The 19,146-nt window shown below is 40.6% G+C and overlaps 1 protein-coding gene across 1 annotated transcript in view; it reads right to left on the bottom strand.

Moving 5' to 3' along the window:
• Positions 1-19,146, bottom strand: part of LOC138630154 (Fanconi anemia group A protein homolog) — a 20,585-nt gene extending 1,439 nt beyond the window's left edge. Inside the window, exons 1-37 of the mRNA XM_069714321.1 lie at positions 18,966-19,146; positions 18,456-18,568; positions 18,026-18,122; positions 17,333-17,490; positions 16,445-16,540; positions 15,878-15,951; positions 15,178-15,287; positions 14,059-14,169; positions 13,808-13,865; positions 12,136-12,248; positions 11,630-11,706; positions 10,541-10,682; positions 10,153-10,286; positions 9,600-9,710; positions 9,237-9,332; positions 8,923-8,982; positions 8,159-8,247; positions 7,692-7,752; positions 7,533-7,582; positions 7,306-7,376; positions 7,018-7,116; positions 6,623-6,756; positions 6,438-6,508; positions 5,799-5,898; positions 5,450-5,637; positions 4,561-4,657; positions 4,154-4,351; positions 3,694-3,767; positions 3,088-3,216; positions 2,706-2,778; positions 2,355-2,533; positions 1,910-2,015; positions 1,744-1,803; positions 1,530-1,634; positions 1,053-1,168; positions 434-590; positions 137-199 (exon numbers count right to left, since the gene is read on the bottom strand). Coding sequence (XP_069570422.1) covers positions 137-199; positions 434-590; positions 1,053-1,168; positions 1,530-1,634; positions 1,744-1,803; positions 1,910-2,015; positions 2,355-2,533; positions 2,706-2,778; positions 3,088-3,216; positions 3,694-3,767; positions 4,154-4,351; positions 4,561-4,657; positions 5,450-5,637; positions 5,799-5,898; positions 6,438-6,508; positions 6,623-6,756; positions 7,018-7,116; positions 7,306-7,376; positions 7,533-7,582; positions 7,692-7,752; positions 8,159-8,247; positions 8,923-8,982; positions 9,237-9,332; positions 9,600-9,710; positions 10,153-10,286; positions 10,541-10,682; positions 11,630-11,706; positions 12,136-12,248; positions 13,808-13,865; positions 14,059-14,169; positions 15,178-15,287; positions 15,878-15,951; positions 16,445-16,540; positions 17,333-17,490; positions 18,026-18,122; positions 18,456-18,568; positions 18,966-19,026 — 3,831 coding nt within the window. The 5' untranslated portion in view covers positions 19,027-19,146. The remainder of the gene's footprint in view (positions 1-136; positions 200-433; positions 591-1,052; positions 1,169-1,529; positions 1,635-1,743; positions 1,804-1,909; positions 2,016-2,354; positions 2,534-2,705; positions 2,779-3,087; positions 3,217-3,693; positions 3,768-4,153; positions 4,352-4,560; positions 4,658-5,449; positions 5,638-5,798; positions 5,899-6,437; positions 6,509-6,622; positions 6,757-7,017; positions 7,117-7,305; positions 7,377-7,532; positions 7,583-7,691; positions 7,753-8,158; positions 8,248-8,922; positions 8,983-9,236; positions 9,333-9,599; positions 9,711-10,152; positions 10,287-10,540; positions 10,683-11,629; positions 11,707-12,135; positions 12,249-13,807; positions 13,866-14,058; positions 14,170-15,177; positions 15,288-15,877; positions 15,952-16,444; positions 16,541-17,332; positions 17,491-18,025; positions 18,123-18,455; positions 18,569-18,965) is intronic.

The raw sequence follows: 19,146 nt of genomic DNA, 5'->3' as shown, positions 1-19,146 counted from the left end.
CAAGTATTAAAAACAGTCTGGTGCTCGGTCGAACAAGTGAGTGGTGCAAGTGAAGGGGTGTTTCACTTATCAATTACTTTTCTTAATGAACTTTGTGAGTGAGGCAGGACAGATCAAACGGTCAAAGGTCAGTTACCTGAGCATTCAGGAGAGCTGACAGGTAGTCGTTCACACACAGGAAGAGCAGAAAAACAAGCACCTGGAAGCAGAAGTGAGACAGAAACAGGTTAATGTGTCAAATCTTTGGATTATCTACGTTTGAATTTTCCGTTTGTGGAGGCACAACAATGACTGAAATGAATTATTTGATTAATCAAGTAGTTGAACAAATTATCAACTCAAAAATCAACATTTTATTTTCTAGTTTCGCATTCAGCTGTAAAAGAATCCGTTTTCTAAAAGACAAACACAGCGGATCCTTCTGCACTCTCACCTGTCTGCATTTCGTGTCTCTCTCTGGTCGCAGTGAACGCAGAGCTGCACTGTAGCTTTGGTTGTTTCCCTCACGGCCTCGCCGGGCTCGATGCAGGCTGCCCGCCAACAGCAGCGCTGCAGCTGGAGGCATCTGCAACATCTGGCCTTTCACCAAACTACAGAAAAGACCGAATTAAAAAGCACTTAAACACGGGGTTTCTGCGGGGTCCACCAAAGTTACATTTAAGACTTTTGAAGTACTTTTAATACCACAAAGAATATAATGGAATACCTATTCTGCATGAAAAGTACAAAGAGGAACAAGTAGGGATGAAATAAGAAAAACTTCATTTGTTTTATAAGGTAGAAAAATAGTGAAAATAAAATAAAAACACTTGAATCAGTAGGTTTCCAAAGTTTTGATTGCCAATGTGTATCCGGAGTATTTGATTGTAATCATCATTTAAAAAGTCCCCATCATTTTTGACATCTCTGTAAAGCACTTTGGTCAACGTGTGCTGTCTTAAAATATGCTCTCTCAGTAAATGAATGTATTTGACTTTGCATGTATTTTCCCGTGTACGGATAAGCCTCCTGGATCCAGGTGTGACTCAAGTCAACAGTCGGTGGTTTATTACCTGCAGGCCCAGCGCTGACAGTCAGAGAGGAGCTGCAGCTGCTCGGGCAGAAACTCTCCGTCACGCAGACGCCGCCACAGTGACGTCAGAGCAGGAGACGCGCGCTGCCACCAGCGCTGCGCGCGCGCACACACACGCACGCACGCACACACACACACACACACACACACACACACACACAGGGCAGATTGTTGCAGTAGCATCGGAGAAAGTGGCACCTAATTATGTTTGATATGTACCGGACACGATTTTAGACCCATGTGACGGGCTAAGAACATTTCAGCCTTTACATTTTGTGGAAATACAGTGTGTCTTGGCATGTATTCACAATTTATTTTCTCCTCTGGTCACCTTTTCATTATCTAATTTTACGATGGTTTTTTTTCAAATTCAAGCTGCAAAACTCCGTATCTGTCTGAAGTCCGTACGAGTCAATATGTAAAGATCCCTTTTATCTATATGGAAAATAGACAGTACCACTGTGGAGAGCAACAGCAGGGGACAGCGGACGCTGATGTGAGACCAGGCTTTGTTAACTTCTTCCTCTGGACGTCCACAACGTCCACCGGCACTCAACAGACCCTGAACAGGAAGCACAGAGAACACACTTATTCTTTTAATGTTCTCTGTGAAATACATCAACAATTTCATCCAGTGTAAGATGTTAAAATGTCTGTAAAATGACTCTCACTCTCAGGAAGTGTGTGGTTAGATGGCAGGGCAGTAAGCCGGCTGGACAGCACACGTTCCTCTGATGCATCAGCAGAAGGAGATGAATGCAGACGAAGAAAGAGTTTGAGTACATTTGTCGCGCAAAACTGATCCGATGTGGAAGAGAGAGGAATTCAGCAGCTCACCTGATGCTGGTTGACATGTTCTATCAGCTTGCTGCAGTCCAGAGTCGTCCTGCCTCCTTCAGCCTTCACTTTAATGAACAACACGGCCGGGAGAGCCAGCAGCACTCTGAGAGACACGCAGGAGGGTTTCAGGTTTACAGGTAGTGAACCGTTGAGACCGAAAAGGAGGTTTAATTAATCTTATCATCTGTTATCGTCCTGCTCGCGGTCTGACAGCACAGCACAGGTGAGGGGGGAAAAAACTCGTTTCAAAATTTCCCATAGGCCCTGGCAAAAAGATACTGCAGTGAAACCATCGTACGCGTGGCTCCACTCGCTGATCGGCCAAACAGCTGCACCCCAACTGGCTCGAGTCCAAACTAACTTGTCATTTCATTTCATTTTAAAAAGACAATAAACAGTTATTACACATCACATTACAATACTTGGTGATATATTTGTGCACCTGTTCCATGCGTGCAGTGTGCGCTGCAGGCTGAGCTCGGCGCTGACGACGCTCGGTGGTGCTGAGGTCACTGGTGGGGAGCATCTCTGAGACACCACCTCGAACAGGAAGTCACACACATCAGCTCCGCTGCCATGGCTGCCAGAGAGCTCGGTCATTTCCATCTCATAGACAAGCTCCTACACACACACACACACACACACACACACACACACACACACACACACACACACACACACACACACACACACACACACACACACACACACACACACAAAAGGTTTTCTATGTGGTCTCAAAACTTTTAGACCCGACTGTACGCAGCACAGAAACGATAGGGAGTTTACACACCTGTAGTCTGGACAGGATGTCGGGCAAACAGGTTCCCCTTTCTGACACTCTTTGATTTTCCAGACTCTGATCACTGTTGACATCCAACACAGCAGAGTTAAAAGCCCTCATTTCAAGTTAAAAGCCCCAATTTCAAATTAAAAGCCCTCATTTCAAATATAAAAAACCCTCATTTCAAATTAAAAGCCCTCTGGCTTTTCATACAGAGTCCAGCATAAACACTTTGTCTCGTTGTCTCTCCCTCTGACAGCACTCTCCTTTAAGCACACCTCAGCTTTTGAAAATGTTCTGCTGTGTAGCATCGTTAAACCAACTCGCAGCTGTCAGGCAGAAATCGATTACATTTTGAAGTCTTTTGTGAGTTAACGTGTGTTATTAGCACCTTAGCTGCTGGTCCATGATGGCATTGAGCAGATGGGAGCAGAGGTTCTTCATGTCTCCTCCACAGCCTCCCTCCTCCTCTGGACGAGGCAGGTAGAGCTCCATGCAGGCCCACTGCTGGTACTCCTGACTACACACAGAAAATAAAAGAACAATTAAAACACATATGAAAGCTTTTCTGCAGATAAAGGCAAAGTCCTCAAACTCCTGCAGTGTTTTATTAAGAAACTGCTGTGCAGCATTTGAACCAAAAAGATTTTCTTCAGTCACTTTCTCAGGACACAAAGTCACTTAACAAAGACAACGATATACTGATGATGAAGGCAGAAAAACAACTGGACGAAGACCAAGGCAGACAAATGTGTCTTAAAAAAACTTTTCTTGTTTTTTTTTTTCTATTGTTGATATATTTAGATTTGTGTGTTTTATTTAATTTCATCTTTCCATTTTTCTTTTTTTTTTCTCTTTTCTTGTTTTATAGGGTGGTTAATGTTCTCAGTTGTTCACACATGCGGTGGAACATCTGGAGACACACACATCTGCCACATGTGAAAGGTTGAAAATACAGTCTGTGTGTCGAATGGCATCAGAGTGTTTCCTGCCTCACCGTTCGGCGTCCGACAGGACGTCTTCACTTCTCTGTACTCTGAGCTCATTATCCAGCCAGTCTGTAAGCAATAACTTAACAAACATAAAAAAAAAAGATTGATGATTAATTTAGTCATTAATACAAAAAAAAAAATCTGTGCAACATTTTTAAGTAAAAAATACAACAAAATTGAAGGTTTTTCTGTCTAAATATTTAACAGTCGCTTAAAATTTTTAATTCCAGCAATTTTATCTGGAAATTCTGTGCTTAAACTTTTTTTTGTATTGCACAGTTCACTAAACAAATGCAACCCAAAACGCCGTACATAAATAAAATCCAAATGACAAAACACAAAGTCAAAACAACTTTTGACCACTCGGTTCCTAACAGTAGTTCTTTTGTCTTAAATGTGCAGAATCACTGCTGTTGTCCTTTAATCCACAAAAGAAAAGCATGTGACCCGGAGGAGACGCCTCACCTGATACTGCGGCGTCTCCTCCAGCTGCTGGAAGGCAGCGTGCCTCCACAGATGCCAGGCGGTCGTCCTCCAGGTGTTGTTGGTGTCGGTGACGCTGCTCCACAGGACCGGCAGCTTCTCCTCCTGCTGCTCACTCGTTCCACCATCAGCAGGAAACCTTCGGGCTTCAGGCAGCAGTCTTGGGACGAGGTAGAGAAGCTAAACACGGACACACAATGAGGCTTAGTTTCAAGTAATACAATCCATTGGCTCTTTAATTGAGACTGTGATGACTATTTTCAGGTATTATTGTAAGCGATAGGAATTGAAAAATTACCGATACATAGTCAACAGTGACATGTCAGAAGAATCTTATTGTGACACTATAAACCAACCTCCTGCCGTCACTGTAAGTAACAGACTGATACCTTCTTATAGAGGCTGCTGGGGATCAAGTCCTGCTGTTGTTGTTGAGGCAGTGAGTCGCCTCTGCAGAGCCCATAACACACAGCCGCCACACACAACCTGGACAGCGACGAGACGGCTGTGAGTCGCTGTTCCAGCAGGTCAGATGCCAAGATAACAATACCGATCAATGAATATATAATAACGTGGCGATAATGTGCTCATCCAACCCTTGCTGGGTACAGATGTGGGAAAAAAAAAAAAAAATCATCAAAAATGTCTACAAACTGAAATTTGAAACTTCACTGATATTTAGTCTTTGTCAGTATATATATATATATATATATAGATATAGATATATATAGAGATATATATCTCTCAGGAAGATATATATAGAGATATATATCTATATATATATATATATATCTTATATATAGAGAGAGATATAGATAGTATAATTAGGAGATCAAATAATACAAAGTAACATCCTAATATAGAGGGGTTTCCACACATGTATATTCTGCACAATCTACTTTTCTTTTTAACAACAAAAGTGTTTAAAAATATACTACAGTACATGTCTTTTATTCGCAATATTGTTAATGTTTCACTGCACATAAACAGATAGGGGTGTTATTTTGTATTCTGCCGTGTCCTAGGTGGGGTTGTCTGTCTTTTACTAGATATTTGTACATGTGTGTGTTTACCTGATGAAGAACTTGCAGATCAAAGCGTTGCAAAATTATGTGGGACCTTACAAATGTCAGTGTGCCGACATCCTCTCTTTTTTTATCAAACTAATATTTGTAACATTAGAGAAATATTCAACAGGTCATAGCTTGATTGCAATTATTGTGGTAGTAGTAAAATAAATAGGATACTTTAAAAATGTCCAGACATTAGTGAACTCACCTGGCAGAGAAGAGCATGTTAGTGTTTGTGCTGCAGACCAGCGCCGAGCCAAGAACCTCTCCGACAGCTACTGGCCGTGGTCGAATGGACGGCAGCAGCTGAACCAGAGGACGGTGGGACATGGAGGCGTGAAGGTGGACCACGAATGCCGCCAGACCGAGAACATGGGCGGCATTCAGCGACGACCCCTTCGGACAGAAGAGGTTTGTGAAAGTGACGCGTGAACGTGCTGATCTGAGAGCCGTGGAGGAATGAAGAGGTGGAGGGATTTTAACCGTGAAATAATCAAAACAAAGCAGGCAACAGACGCAAAGACAGAGAGAGAGAGAGGTGTGTTTAATTTATTCACCTGGTTGTGAAGTAGATCCCAGAGTCTGTGTAGAAGGCTGGAGAGGAGCTGTGTGTTACCAAGCAGAGCACTGACAAACCTGGAGGCCCACAGGCTTTGTCTGTGGAGATTAACAATTAGAGAGGCAACAATTGACAGAAAATTCATCACCAGCTATTTTCATCGGCTCAGGAAGAAATTCTGCTTTCAGCTTCTTGTGAGGATTTGATGCTTTTCTTTGGCATATATGAAATTCTAATTAATATTTTTGGGGGTTTTGGATTGTTGGTTGAACAAAACAGAACATGTGAGTCATTCTTCCCTATTGGCAGACTAACCAATGATGAAAGTTATCATGAAATTGAATTCCATCCCTTTAAAAAAATAAATCACATGAATCTGTTTATTTCCTGAAATAAAAAGCAAAAATGTGGCAAAAACCCAACAGAGATACAACAAATAATCTGAAACACGCACCAAAGTTTGAATCAAAGCTTTGGTGGCTGTTTCAGCTCACATGTTGTATCTTGATAGATGGATGTGAATGGCTGCTAAATGTCACTCCACATCTTTGTGTGATTTATTTTCAGGTAGCGATAATCAAATTCCATTTTTTATTGTGTTTGTAAGCCTTTCAATAAAAATCATTCTCCTACTTACTTATTAGGAGGGTTTGCTTGGGAAGCGTCTAACACGATCTGGCAGAAGTTTCTCAGGATCATATTGACGACCTGAGAACACGACGGAGACGATTATTAAAGAATACAAACAGCTACTGGATACAGCAGAAGTGATGATGGAGGGGGGGAGGAAGCCTTTTTTTTTTTTTTGTTATCAGTGCATACTTTGACATGGAGCTCAGAGGACAGAGGAGTGTCAACGTCAACTCTGATGACCGTTTGTCCGATCAGCTCATCAGGACGGCCGGGGAAGACGACACTCAGGGTGTGAGAGATCCTCGACAGCTGGGCCGACATCTCTGAGGACACATGACCAGAGTGAGACGGATGGAAACACAAAGAGACAAAGAGAAACTCAACGTCCAACACATTTTACAGATTTGTTATTTTCTTGCATTAAAAGACCTGCACACTGATCTTGAGCTCCAGCTTTTAAGAACACGCATGAAAAACTGGTTGAAGAAGGAGGAGAGCACACAGCAAACCCTGTTTTTAAATTTTTTAGAAATAAGACACATTTTCAATCGTCACACAAAGTGATTGCATCTATATCTGCCTACCTCCGTCATTTCCATCAACGACCAGCTCTCTGAACTCCTGCAGCTGAACCTTCAGGACCTCCAGCGGGTCGTCGTTAGTCTCCGAACACGCTGCGCTCTCTGAAAACACAACACCATCGTCGTCTGTATCAACCACATGCGATGGTCGTACAACATTACGAGTCTCATTTCAACCACGAAAGTGCAACAACAACGAAAGAAAAAGAAAAAAAAAAAAGAATGAGAGAAATAATGGTTATTTTTTTCAGGATATCATAAATGAGTTATAAATGAATTAGTAATACTGACTGCTCTGCTGCCTCTGTTTCTGACAGGCCTCCACATATGATGAATACGGTGCTGCAGGGATCTTATCTGCTCTAAATACAAAAACAAAAGTCACAATACATTGAAATACACAAAATAATCCCAGAAAATTATTACAGATAAACATGAATAACCTGATGATTACTGTTGAACATACACTTCAAATTCAGAGATGTGATGACAGTTACATGCTTCTGATAATAACTCACTTTCTCAGAGCTTCTATGAAACTCATCCGAGTGTCGGCCTTCACAGGGAGCTGCAGTTCAAAGACGGGTGAACTTGAATTTATGCATGTGATGTGAAAGAAAACAGCTTCACACCTGAGAATGTGCAGACCAAGCAAAGAATAACAGGAAGCTGCTCACCACTCTCGGCGTCAGCAGAGCGGGAAGGAATCGTGTCAAGAAATACGGCCTCCGGAAAATACTGCGAGAAGACGAGAAGTGTGTGACTCTAATTAAACTTTACATCTACACGAAACACTGATTTTGATTAAGAATCATTGTGGTGGTGTAATTATTAAATAAGCCCACAGACAGATTAAGAGACAAGGAGCTCCTGGGTACAGACATGGAAAAGACCGCTCACCCATCCAACACTGAAACAACACTCACAGATTAAAAGAAACATAAATGTCAATTTGTTGTCTTTATGGTTGTTCTGTGATTCTTTTTGTCTACTTGAGGTCGTTTTAAGAGAACATCTGAACAGTCATTTCAAACAGAGGCTCTGGACCGGTTCCCCTTGACCCTGTGGGCCTGAGCCCGGTCGACATGACCAGTAATCCTTCTGTGACTGTGCTGCAAGCGAGCCGAAAACCCTGAAGGTTTACCTGGCCTCCATGACGGTGGCGGAGATTCTGCCGGTGCTCTCGAACAGAGAAACGGCCTTCTCCACGTCCTGGACAGCCTGACACTGAGGCTGCACGCACACAAACATCACACCGCTATTAAACCAGTGTTCACCAACCATTGAGAGATAGAAAATATAGATAAAATACAGTGTGATATTGTTATTAGCTCGCAACACCACAGGAAGCAAATATCGATTTATTTAAGATCATCAGAGGTCTCGTTGAGCCTCGACAGCTCGGAGCTAATTTAGCAGCACACGGGGCTTACACAATATTAGGAAGGTGATTTTAATGTTTAATGGTTAATCAGTGTACTTTGAAGTAAGTACATCTATATGTATTACAATACATTAAAGGAATGAATAAAATATGACTAATACGGCTTTTTGGAGCCTTAATGTCAAAGTTATTTACTCTTTCTCGTCACAGTTTACATACTTCTTGGGTCCAAATGTTGTATGTTGGGGGGGTCAACTTTCAAGAACCCAACTACATGTAACCTAACAGGATTTGACGCAAATAAATATGAATCCTTTCCTCAAACCCCTCAGGATGTGTACGGAGAGGGAATAGTTTTGGATCTTTGGGAATATCCCACTGGAAAACCTCCTTGAAAAGAAATTTGTGGTGCTAATTTTTTTAAACATTTATCTTTACCTATTTGCTTTTAATATAATATAAATCAATGTAATTAAATAAAATGTAATGTAATATAACATAATACCACTGTGTGTCACTGTTACCTGCACTGAAGCACCAGCACCGGAAACATCCTCATATAGACCCATGTCCTCCACTGACTCCTGCAAGTACACACACACACACACACACACACACACACACACACACACACACACACACACACACACACACACACACACACACACACACACACACACACTTTTTTCTAAAAAAAATAGACTTCACCATGAAACCCTAACAATCTAGCCACTATGTTGTGATATTATTATGCTGTTTCAACATAAGAAACTTCAAAATAACACAGTAATAATGAATTAAAAGATGTATACATTCATCCTTTAATTTGTCTTCCTACCTTGAGGTCAGACAGTCTGGTCTTAGCCAGAGAGACGTACTCCATGAGGAGGCTGCGGTGTTTGACGGGAACATACGGAGGGTGAAGGATGTGAACCTGGAGGTGAAAATCACAGTCAGGTGTTAGAAATCAGAGCTCAGTCATTCCTCTGTGCTTCTGGTGTTTTCTTACAGCTCACACTGGAAATAACTCAAATAAATGAAGTAAAATTTCACTAAAGCTAAAACATGTTTATCGAAACACTCAAACTACAATATAGAGTATAAACTGTTATGATTTTCCCTTCATCTATATTTTACTACATTTCCTTCTGCATCCTGTTCATATAGTCACAAGGTCAGTATGTATGTGACAGGATGTCACCTTCAGGTACTGTGGGGGTTCAAAGGGCACGAGGTCAGACAGGAACTTCAGCAGGAACACCATAGACTTCTTACTGCCAGCGTGGAAGCCACTGCCACCGCCGAAAGACATCTGAAAAGGCAGAAAAAGGTTGTGCTATTCAGAGAAAATAAAAAATAAAGGTAGGTAGTAAAAGTTTAAAAAAAAAAATGTAATGGATTAAAAGTAATCAAAAAATACTTCAACAAACTGCTAAGAATAACAGATAAACAGCAGAAATAGTTAGTTACTGTGTTAAATAAAGGATTAATGGTTAAAACAATAAAGCTTCTGCCACTAGCAAAACAAATTTGAACCCAAACATTGACAAAAAAAAAAGAATATTGTAATATTATCTGTTTTACTAACTGAAAATCTTCTGAAAAAAATAATAATAAAATGCTGGGAACCAGTGGTGTATATGGATTACCGTAAAAATATCGGCTGATTACGGCACAGAGAAAATGTAAAGGTCCCACACTAATCCAAATGTAACATTAAACAATCAACTGGAGCTGAAAAGTCGATGTGACACCTTGAACCAGTCGCTGTAGGAGGGGAAGATGGCCGGTCCCTCCAGTGAACCCTGCCGAGCCAACAAGAAGGCGGTTATCATGTTCTCCAGGTCATAGCCCTCGAATGCTGAGCTGAGCAGTCTGGACAGCAGCTCTGGCACAGACACACAAACAGAACGGATGTAAATGCATATACAAGTCTAATATGCAAGTTTACTACAACAGAAACGTGGGTCATTCTCATATTGTTTTGCTGGTTTTAAAATTAAAAACTAAGCAAAACAACAAAACATCAAGTAGATGATTCATTTAAATGACTCGTCTTCCATCAAAGCGGTCAAACGTATTACTGGCACCTGTCAGCTTAAACCCCACTAATGCATGAACCAGTACAACCCTCATGTTTACCTCTGAGGCTGGGCTGTGCACTCTGGTTGTAAACCAGCAGAGTGGAGAGGAAACACAGGACGTGTTTCCAGTTGACCTCGTGGGTTTCCAGAACCTGCTGCAGGTGAGACAGCAGCTGCTCCACGCTGAAGGTCACAGCCAGCTTTCACAGAAACACAGAGACGGTCACACGGTGATCTCGGACAACCGCAGATTTGTGAAATTTGGTTCTTTTTAGCTCTGAGAAAGCGAATACTGAAGCGTTAAACTGAAGAAAGCGAGTTTGGGACACAGGAGTTGACCGACAGGCTGACAAAGTCGCTGCTAAACACATCATAACTGATAAATCAATACCCGGACGTTTGGACACCAGTGGCCACAATTTGTTTACACGTGAAACAAGTTGCTTATAAACCAAAATTAAGGACCATAGCCGATAATATACACAGGACTGAACATTATTAGCAATTTATGAGCTCCAAATATTTGAAATTAGACATTTCTAAGTGACATTGTGTAAATAATATTAGTGTCTTCCAAACCCCCATCTATTGCAATTACAAACAAATTCATCATGTGAACTGTAAAAGACCATTTAAAGGATCATTTTCTTTAACCAACAAACATTAATTTACTGTCAGACAAAATATATGCCAATACATTTTTTTTTTTAAATCAAAAATGTATTTCATAGCCTTTATTTTGAAATAGATAAAAAAAAATATATAATTTATGCTTATACATTAATGTTACAAGTGTCTTCTCGGTTCTGTGGTGTTTACGTGACGAGTTATTGAGCAATAAAAACTGCAGAAAAGGCCTTCATGGACTTGAAGGAGTGACATGAACGGTGAAGCTTGTTGCTGTCGAAATGATGCCGCTTCATTTTATCATCGTTTTGTAAAAATAAATAAATGCATAAGATAACACAGATATCAGTCATCTGTTAGTCACAAACCCCGCAGATGGATGTGAAATCTAAAGTGACAGACTCAGATCACAGGATTTCAGTATAATATAAAAACACCCTCGTGCATGTACAAAGTAATTTCAATCCTGGAAAACTTAAACTGAATCTGAAGATACAAACCGAGTGGATGAAATATTTACCTTACGGAAGAGAGAGGTCAACAAGCGGCTGGCTTTCACAAAGGTCCACTCGTTCTGCAGGGTGACGGCGTCGGACACTGAGGACACATGACTTGGTTAGTTCCAGATTTTCTGCAGTATTCACCTTTTTTTTTATGTAATTCAAGTTTTTGCAACAATCGTCACTTTTTCATTATGATTTAACAAGACTCCTGATGACTGAAACTGGCAGTAGCAGCCTATACTGCAGGTCTTTTAGTTTATAGATATACAACATCTGTAATCATACACAAAAAGGACCACACAAAAACATTCAAGACCTTTGGACATTACATTTTTAACTTTTTAATACCTTCTAATGTCTCATCTGAGGCTTAGGACCTGCAGATATCCTAGTTTCATGTCAGGTGTTTAGAAATTGACAACATGTACTGTACATCAGGAAAGTCTTCCTGAAACCCTCAACCTTCTGACTCCATTTGAAAACACACAGATAAATGTAGGCGCTGAAATGAACTGGTGTTTACCTGTCAATCGAGGCTTGTAGGTGAGAGTCTGAGTGAGCGAGTGTGTGAAGAAACGCCGAAGAGATTCTGCTGATGCTGAAACTCCACACAGAGAAGCATCAAATATCTGAATCCTGCAGGAAACACAGGGCAGAGGAGGAAGAAACAAAGACATCTAATATACTCAAAGTCAGTTCTGAGAGAACGGGTCACAAAACAAAACCAGAAACATTTAGTTACGCGAGAAATCTCGATTAAAAATACAGCCGAGTTAAATTTCAGGCTACGGACCGTAGAGTTTAAACAATAACACTGTCGCACTGCTGTTTGTTTGTTTGTTTTAAGTTTAGTTTAATATTATTCTATTTTTATTTGTGTTAAATGTGCATTTAAATTTTTTTTATATTTAATATTGTTTTACTACCTTTAGTTTTGCTTGTCCTTTTTATTGCTTTGCCCTGTATATGCTGCTGTAACATACAAAAATGTCCCTTTGAGGGATTAATAAAATATCGATCTAATTAATTCACATGAATGTCCCCGTGCGCGAGAAGTGACGGGCACACGGCTGTTATTTGGACGTTTAAATGCACAGCTCGGCGCTGCTCCCGGGAGCTGTGACTCGGTGTGTGTGAAGCACGCAGACTGTTGCACTGATTTTAAGCGAAAGCAGCGTGATCGCAGGTGCCAGGTGCTGCGTCTTCAGGACCGGACAAGCGTCAGGCAAATTTCACACTGCAGCGTCGGAGTTTACTGAGAACAGCGCTGAGCGGAAAAATCATTCAGTCAGCTGCAGTCCTGCTGGAATAAAATGTTCAGAAAGAAACGTGGCGAAGCCACCAGAAAGGCCACGAACTTTTACCAGTGCAGAGACGAATGTTATCTTCTAATAGCTGCAAAAATCGACACAATATTTAAAAACCGGATCATCTTCTGCGGTTACTATCGACCAACAGATTTTGTTCTCTCTGATCCATTTGAACTCACTTCAAGAAAATTCACATTAACGCCATTTGTAGTACACATCTTATAGAATTAACAAGTTTCAATTTAGTACTTTAAAATTTTTAATTTAAAAATAGCTTTAACCACCAAATCAGATGAAATTCACTTGAGTCAAAAAATTAAAGGGCAGCTACTGTGGTCTGTTGAGCCCGCTACCTTTATCAGGTGTTTGTTCTTCTTCTGCATCGTCAACTGAATTATCTGCTATTTAATTATGGGGAAAAATTCACTGTCTTTCTATAACTTCAGTCATTTAGTCAACTCTTTGAATAAGTTTAGCTGTGTAGTTAGCGCTTTCCATGACTTTAGCTGTAGTTAGCACCATTTTGTCATTAAAAAAAAAGAAAAAGCTGTTTTCTCTCAAATTACACATTTCTATGGTGATATATTTTCTCTATACAGATGTCAAAAAGTCAGATAGGTTCTAACACAACTGAAGTCAAACTAAATATATAGTAACTGCATTTGTCTTTGCAGGTTCATGTAAATATTCACACCTACTCTCCAGCATACTATTCCTGCATGTCACAGAAATACACTGTAAAGCCTAAAAGTCTGGTATTTATATCATCTTGGAGTGACATATATATTCAGGTCTCTCCCTTCAGATAGAGACCTCAATCTCACCAAGGCTATCTGACGATATAAAGGTGAATAAAACAATGAAAAACAAAGAATATCTAAGTACCATAGCTCAGCTCCAGCAGACTGCAGCGTAAGACTCTCGTCCATAGTGTCCAAAATCCCTGAAAGACGGAAACACAATAAAATGTTAAAAAGCGCGACAAAAAAAGAAAGTACTGTATTTATACTGGGACTTCCTGGCAGTTAAAAAGTAGAAAAACAGCTTTTGGGATCCTGAGGTGTGAATCAAAGTGCTTTGGTAAATATTTCATCCACACAGGACCGGGTAAGTGGGACGGGGACGCGTGGACTCACAGAAGAGCATGTCGTCCAGCGCCGAGCAGCAGAGCAGGGAGATCCTCTTGTCTGCAGCTGCTGGATCGTAACTCAGCTCAAAACCGGATCCCAGCAGGACGCCAACCACAGCTGAAATACAGGAGACCGCTTCTTAGCATTGTCCTTAGCAGTGATAATGACCTTACAAGAAGGAACCTAACATTTGATCAGGTTTATTGATAAAATAGCATAGCATAATGATCCTAAGCACTCAAACACATCAACAAAGGAACGGAGGAAATTAAATGTTATTTAATGGGCGAGTCGAAGCAGAGATTTGAATCCCGTTGAAAAGTCGTGGGAGTATTTGCAAAATTATTTGCGTTAGAGGGGGCAATATTTGCTTCCAAGGTCGAGGGTGTATTTACTTTTTCCGCAGGAGAATTTGACATCTGTTGATATTTTTGTTCGATGGATGATTGATTTTCCTCCTACTGTTGTTCAAGTATCAAATGTTTGCTTGTCAACATTGTCAAAAAAATTCAACTATTTCCATTCGATGTACCTACTTTTTTTCACATGATTGTAAATAGCTACAGCAGTTAAGTAAAAGTAATCCTTGAGTAAATTCATGATTTTTTTAAATCCTTCCTTTTTTGAGTTTTGATGTTTAATGCTGCCAAAAACATTCTTGTCTTTCTGTTAAACAGGCGCAGCGACGCTCTATTGATGTGATGTCTTGTAGTGCGCACCAGCCACCACCAGAGGTCAGTCATGAGCAATAATGAAAATGTTTGTGAGTTGGCATCCCAGCTGCCCCCCCCCAAAATATTTCTGTTGTTTGTGTTTTTTAGGTGCCATGCTTCAAAAAAAATTGTGTTTTGTGGGTCAGCAAAGACCTGAACTGAAATGAATGGTGATGGTTGTTTTTTTTTTGTTGTTGTTGTTTTTTTTTAAGGAGAGGAATAAGAAGAGTAGATGCATTATAAAGAGCAAACATTTCCACAGCATCAATAAAATGATTCAGTCTAACTAAACTAAACTCACTGTGTCCTGATGAACTGATCAGGATTAAATCTCCAGATACTAAAGCAGCTTCAAGTACTTTAAAGAGCCGATAACAACGACTAGATGAGTCAGAGAAAACCGTGTCCCTACTTGACAAAACTTTCTGTTGAAGTCGTTCGGTCTCGTTTTCTTCCTGCGGAGGCGTCCAACCACACAGAGCCTTCAACCGAGACACCAACCACGACCTCAACCCGTCATCGCTGGAAAGGAACAAGAGAGAATAAAGTTCCCTTGTCTGAAGTGCAGTCCGCATCATACAGCAGGTTGCACACTGATTTTTGTTCTTCAGGCTCCTTCAGTTTGAAACACAACAACAGATGTTACATTAAAGTTTCAACTTTAATTTGAGCGGGTTTACATCAGTATTGAAAGGTCTTTAACACGAGCATTACTTCAAAAGTAGTCGGGCACTTGGCCACTAAATGTTCCTCAGGCAGCCGCGTGTCGTTTGATCATTACTATACGAACGAGGAGGTCACGTGAGGTCAGAGTTGGCTGAGAGTGTTTATTGAAACTGAGGTGGAGTCGTCTGACAACGAGAGGAGTAAAAAGGTGATGACGCAATTGAGGGACATAAAAATGAGGTTCACCAAATCAGTGCTATAAATTTAATAGCATAGAAATGGCAAATTGAAGTTTTTAGTTATTCAATTTCACAATCGTGTTGCTCATAAGATTAAAATTTTTGAAGACTTTCTTTGCTTCTATAGAGAATTTTATTCCCACAAACACTGAACAGGAGCTGACCGACAGAATTTTCTAAAAACAAAAAACAAACAATCTTTCTTACTTCTCTACAATGTACTTCAGAGTGATGATGTTGTAAAAGTGAAGATGGTACACCACCTCCAGTTTGGGTAGCCTCTGTAAAAACACCATATATGTTAAATATTTCACAGTGTTAGTGAGAAAATGTGAAGTTTTGGCTAAATATAATAGTAAATGGCACATATTTGAGTTTTGAACTGAGAAAACTAAAGCAAGAGAAAATATTTCAAAAAGAAATTCAATTTAATATCTTCTGAAATTAATTCTGTTACCCTGAATATCATGTATGTTCACAGACACCGTGTTAGTATATCCAATTTAAAATAGAATAGAATAAAAAGATTTACGTGTAAGAAAAAGGCCCCAAGTTTACAGATTTTCTTTGGGTTTTTTTAAGCCTGTGAAAATATATGATCAATACGTGTCAGAGAAGACACTTTTCTCTTTTTGTCTTCACTTTAAATGTTCATTCTTCTTTTATTTTTACACATGGCTGCTAATGATGAGGAAAACATCCTTCTTCAGATGTGTTTTGATTTGAACTCACAGACTCTACATCCAGTGTCTGAGCTCTGACACGGGCGCACACCTGATCTCTCCTGTACTCCTGCCACAGCAGTTTGGGGCAGAGGGCTCCCTGTGACAGCAGCTCCCTGCTGGACTCCAGCAGGACACACAGCTGGACCTGCAGCGGAACAAGAACAGGACTTGTAGTGCAGGGACTTCATATCTGACATGTGCTCTGAATAACTATCCCGCCGTCATCGTGTGAACTCGGTGTGTCTGCAGCCGTAGCCGAACCACGGCAGTAACAGATCTGCCAACAGATGCGACGCAGCAGATGTTTTCGATATGCTGAACTGCGGTGGCGTTGGGGAAGTTGACCAGAAAACGCTAAGTCACCGTGACACACACACATTCAGTACTAGTACTAACAGAAAACTCAAAAATCGACTGATTATAGTTTAAACTCTGCAGTCAAACCCTGCGTGTAATTAGTTTAATTTACATTTGGGATTCAGCTGTGGTCTGGTGAACAGCGGTCTTAAATTAAAGAGGAGATGAGCGACACTACGCCACCTTCAGTCAAAGACTTTTATAAACAAAACTTTTTAGAACCTAATGTAAAACCGATATGAGTTTTGAAAGCCAGAACTGTAAACTGAAGACGCTGAAAGCAAAAGAAGAATATGGTTTCAAGGTTGGGTTTTTTTCAGTTGGTAGTCTGCATTCAATCAAAAATAGTAAATAAGTGTGCCTGTGGTAGAGAAATCTATCACACGTTGATGTGAACAGTGTGTGCAAACGGCTCCTGTAAATTCAAAAACTTGTCACCAATCAGTTATTTGTAGGGCTGGGTAACAAACTTCCGATACTTTTGCAGCACCGATTGGTTTTGATACGTCTAACATCAAAAAACATTTTGGCATTTAGTACCAAATTTCGATACCAACGTCTTCTTCTGTTACATACTCACTCTCTGAGAGGAAGTGAGCATTTCTCTCTTCTTGTCCTCTTCCTCCTTCCTTTCATCACTTCCCTCTGTGATCTCCATCAGTCTCTCCAGCACCATCTTCACCGCCAGCACCGTCACCGAGACATCCAGCTGGGCAGCCTGACGCTTCAGCTCACACGCTGTCCGACGATGATGCAACACAAAATGTTTACTTTAATCTAAGGTGGCGCTGCACTTACGTGAGATTACAACATTTGAACACTGATATTTTCCCAGAAGACAAATAATGGACAAAGATGGACGTCATGAAAAGGTGAAGAGAATGTTTTTCTCTTCTGCCATTCAACAGCAAATATCAGAGACCGAACAGACAACAAACCCTGAACATTTCTGTAAAGTTTTACAGCTGCTTGTTTTGTAAGTGAAATGGCCTCACGCAAAAACATTCTCTTTGTTTTTTGCAAAACAATTATTTAGGATGATTTGCAACTTTACTTCATACTGCAAACAAAGTAATAAAATCTTCAAAAGCTTTGAGAAGATTGACGATGATAATGATGATGACTATACGGTGAATGTTATTTATTTTGTATTTATTTTATATACTTTGGGCCAGATTTTGACACGTGACCTGTCATTTCACCTTTGGCCACTTTGGCCCAAGTGATGGACAGTTTAAAAGGACATCTTTGAGGGCACGACTCAAACACTCACCCAGCAGCGACCCCACAGCGGCCGATGAGACGCCTTCACGCGCTGCTTGTTTGCGGTCTCCATTCTGAGAGCGGAGAATGTTGCACGGATCTGGATTCTACAAAAAGTGTGAAAAACATTTAACAGCATATTAGTGAAATTAGGGATATGAAATCTAGTGTATCACCCAGAAAGAACATATTCCAATAAATAGTCTTTTAGGGTTTGTTGGTAACCTAAAATGCAACGCAGAACACTTTCCACAGAAGCTAATAAAGTGGTACATTTGGTAAATTCAGTGAAAGAGCCAGTAGAAGAGAATCATCCTATAAAAGTCCAACAATATAATATATATTTTTTAACCGCTGACAGTCGTGACACGGTCTGTTGTTACGTGACTCCTCCGGTTCACAGATTAGTCAGCCAGGTAGTTTTCTCTCCTCGAACTCACCCCGACCTCCCTGAACAGACTGCAGAGGTTCTGCTGCTGCTCCAACAGCTGGATCGCTGCCTCCTGCAGCTTGTGACCATCCTCCTGCTTCGGCCTCTTCAACACACGACCAGCTGTGAACACAATTAATTGAACAACACAGTCTGCCAAAAAAGTCTCCACTTTGCTCTACTTAAATCAGAGCAAAAACTGCGCTCGTTTTGGAAATGTTGTGAAGGTCATTAGCTGGGACTTAAGCTGAAACCATGATTAGAAATCTACATATACTGCTTATTTTTTGTTGTTGTAAAGAAATGTAAAGGGCCACGCCAGAGTCCACTTAAAAAGCTGGTAATTTAACATACACATCCCAACAACTATAGTTGATCTGAAACGTCACAAACGTCAGTCAATACCAGGGCAAACGCTCACAATTACAAAAGGGACTGTGATTTAACGGTTAATCTGGCTGCATTTTCAGTGCATATTTTAATTTCTGACTATTTACATGCTTCAAATGTGTCAACTCACCGAGGAGGCTCGACAGAGTCCGTTTCTGAGAGACCGACTCACACGACGCATTCAGTGTCATTTTACTTCGGCTGAACACTTAAAAGGCACCTTAAGAGAAAGTTGGCAACGTTTTTACACAGTTAATTGGGCTAAATGCTGCTTTAATTGCCCATTTTTACGTTTTCAACCGGCAGCCTCA

This window comes from Brachyistius frenatus, unplaced genomic scaffold (genome assembly GCF_029030835.1).
Source record: "Brachyistius frenatus isolate BFR_SWC_R1_liver_20210118 unplaced genomic scaffold, ASM2903083v1 Contig_129, whole genome shotgun sequence".
Taxonomy (NCBI): Eukaryota; Metazoa; Chordata; class Actinopteri; family Embiotocidae; genus Brachyistius; species Brachyistius frenatus.
Note: the sequence above shows the minus strand (reverse complement) of the source record. Positions and strands in the feature narration are given on the sequence as shown.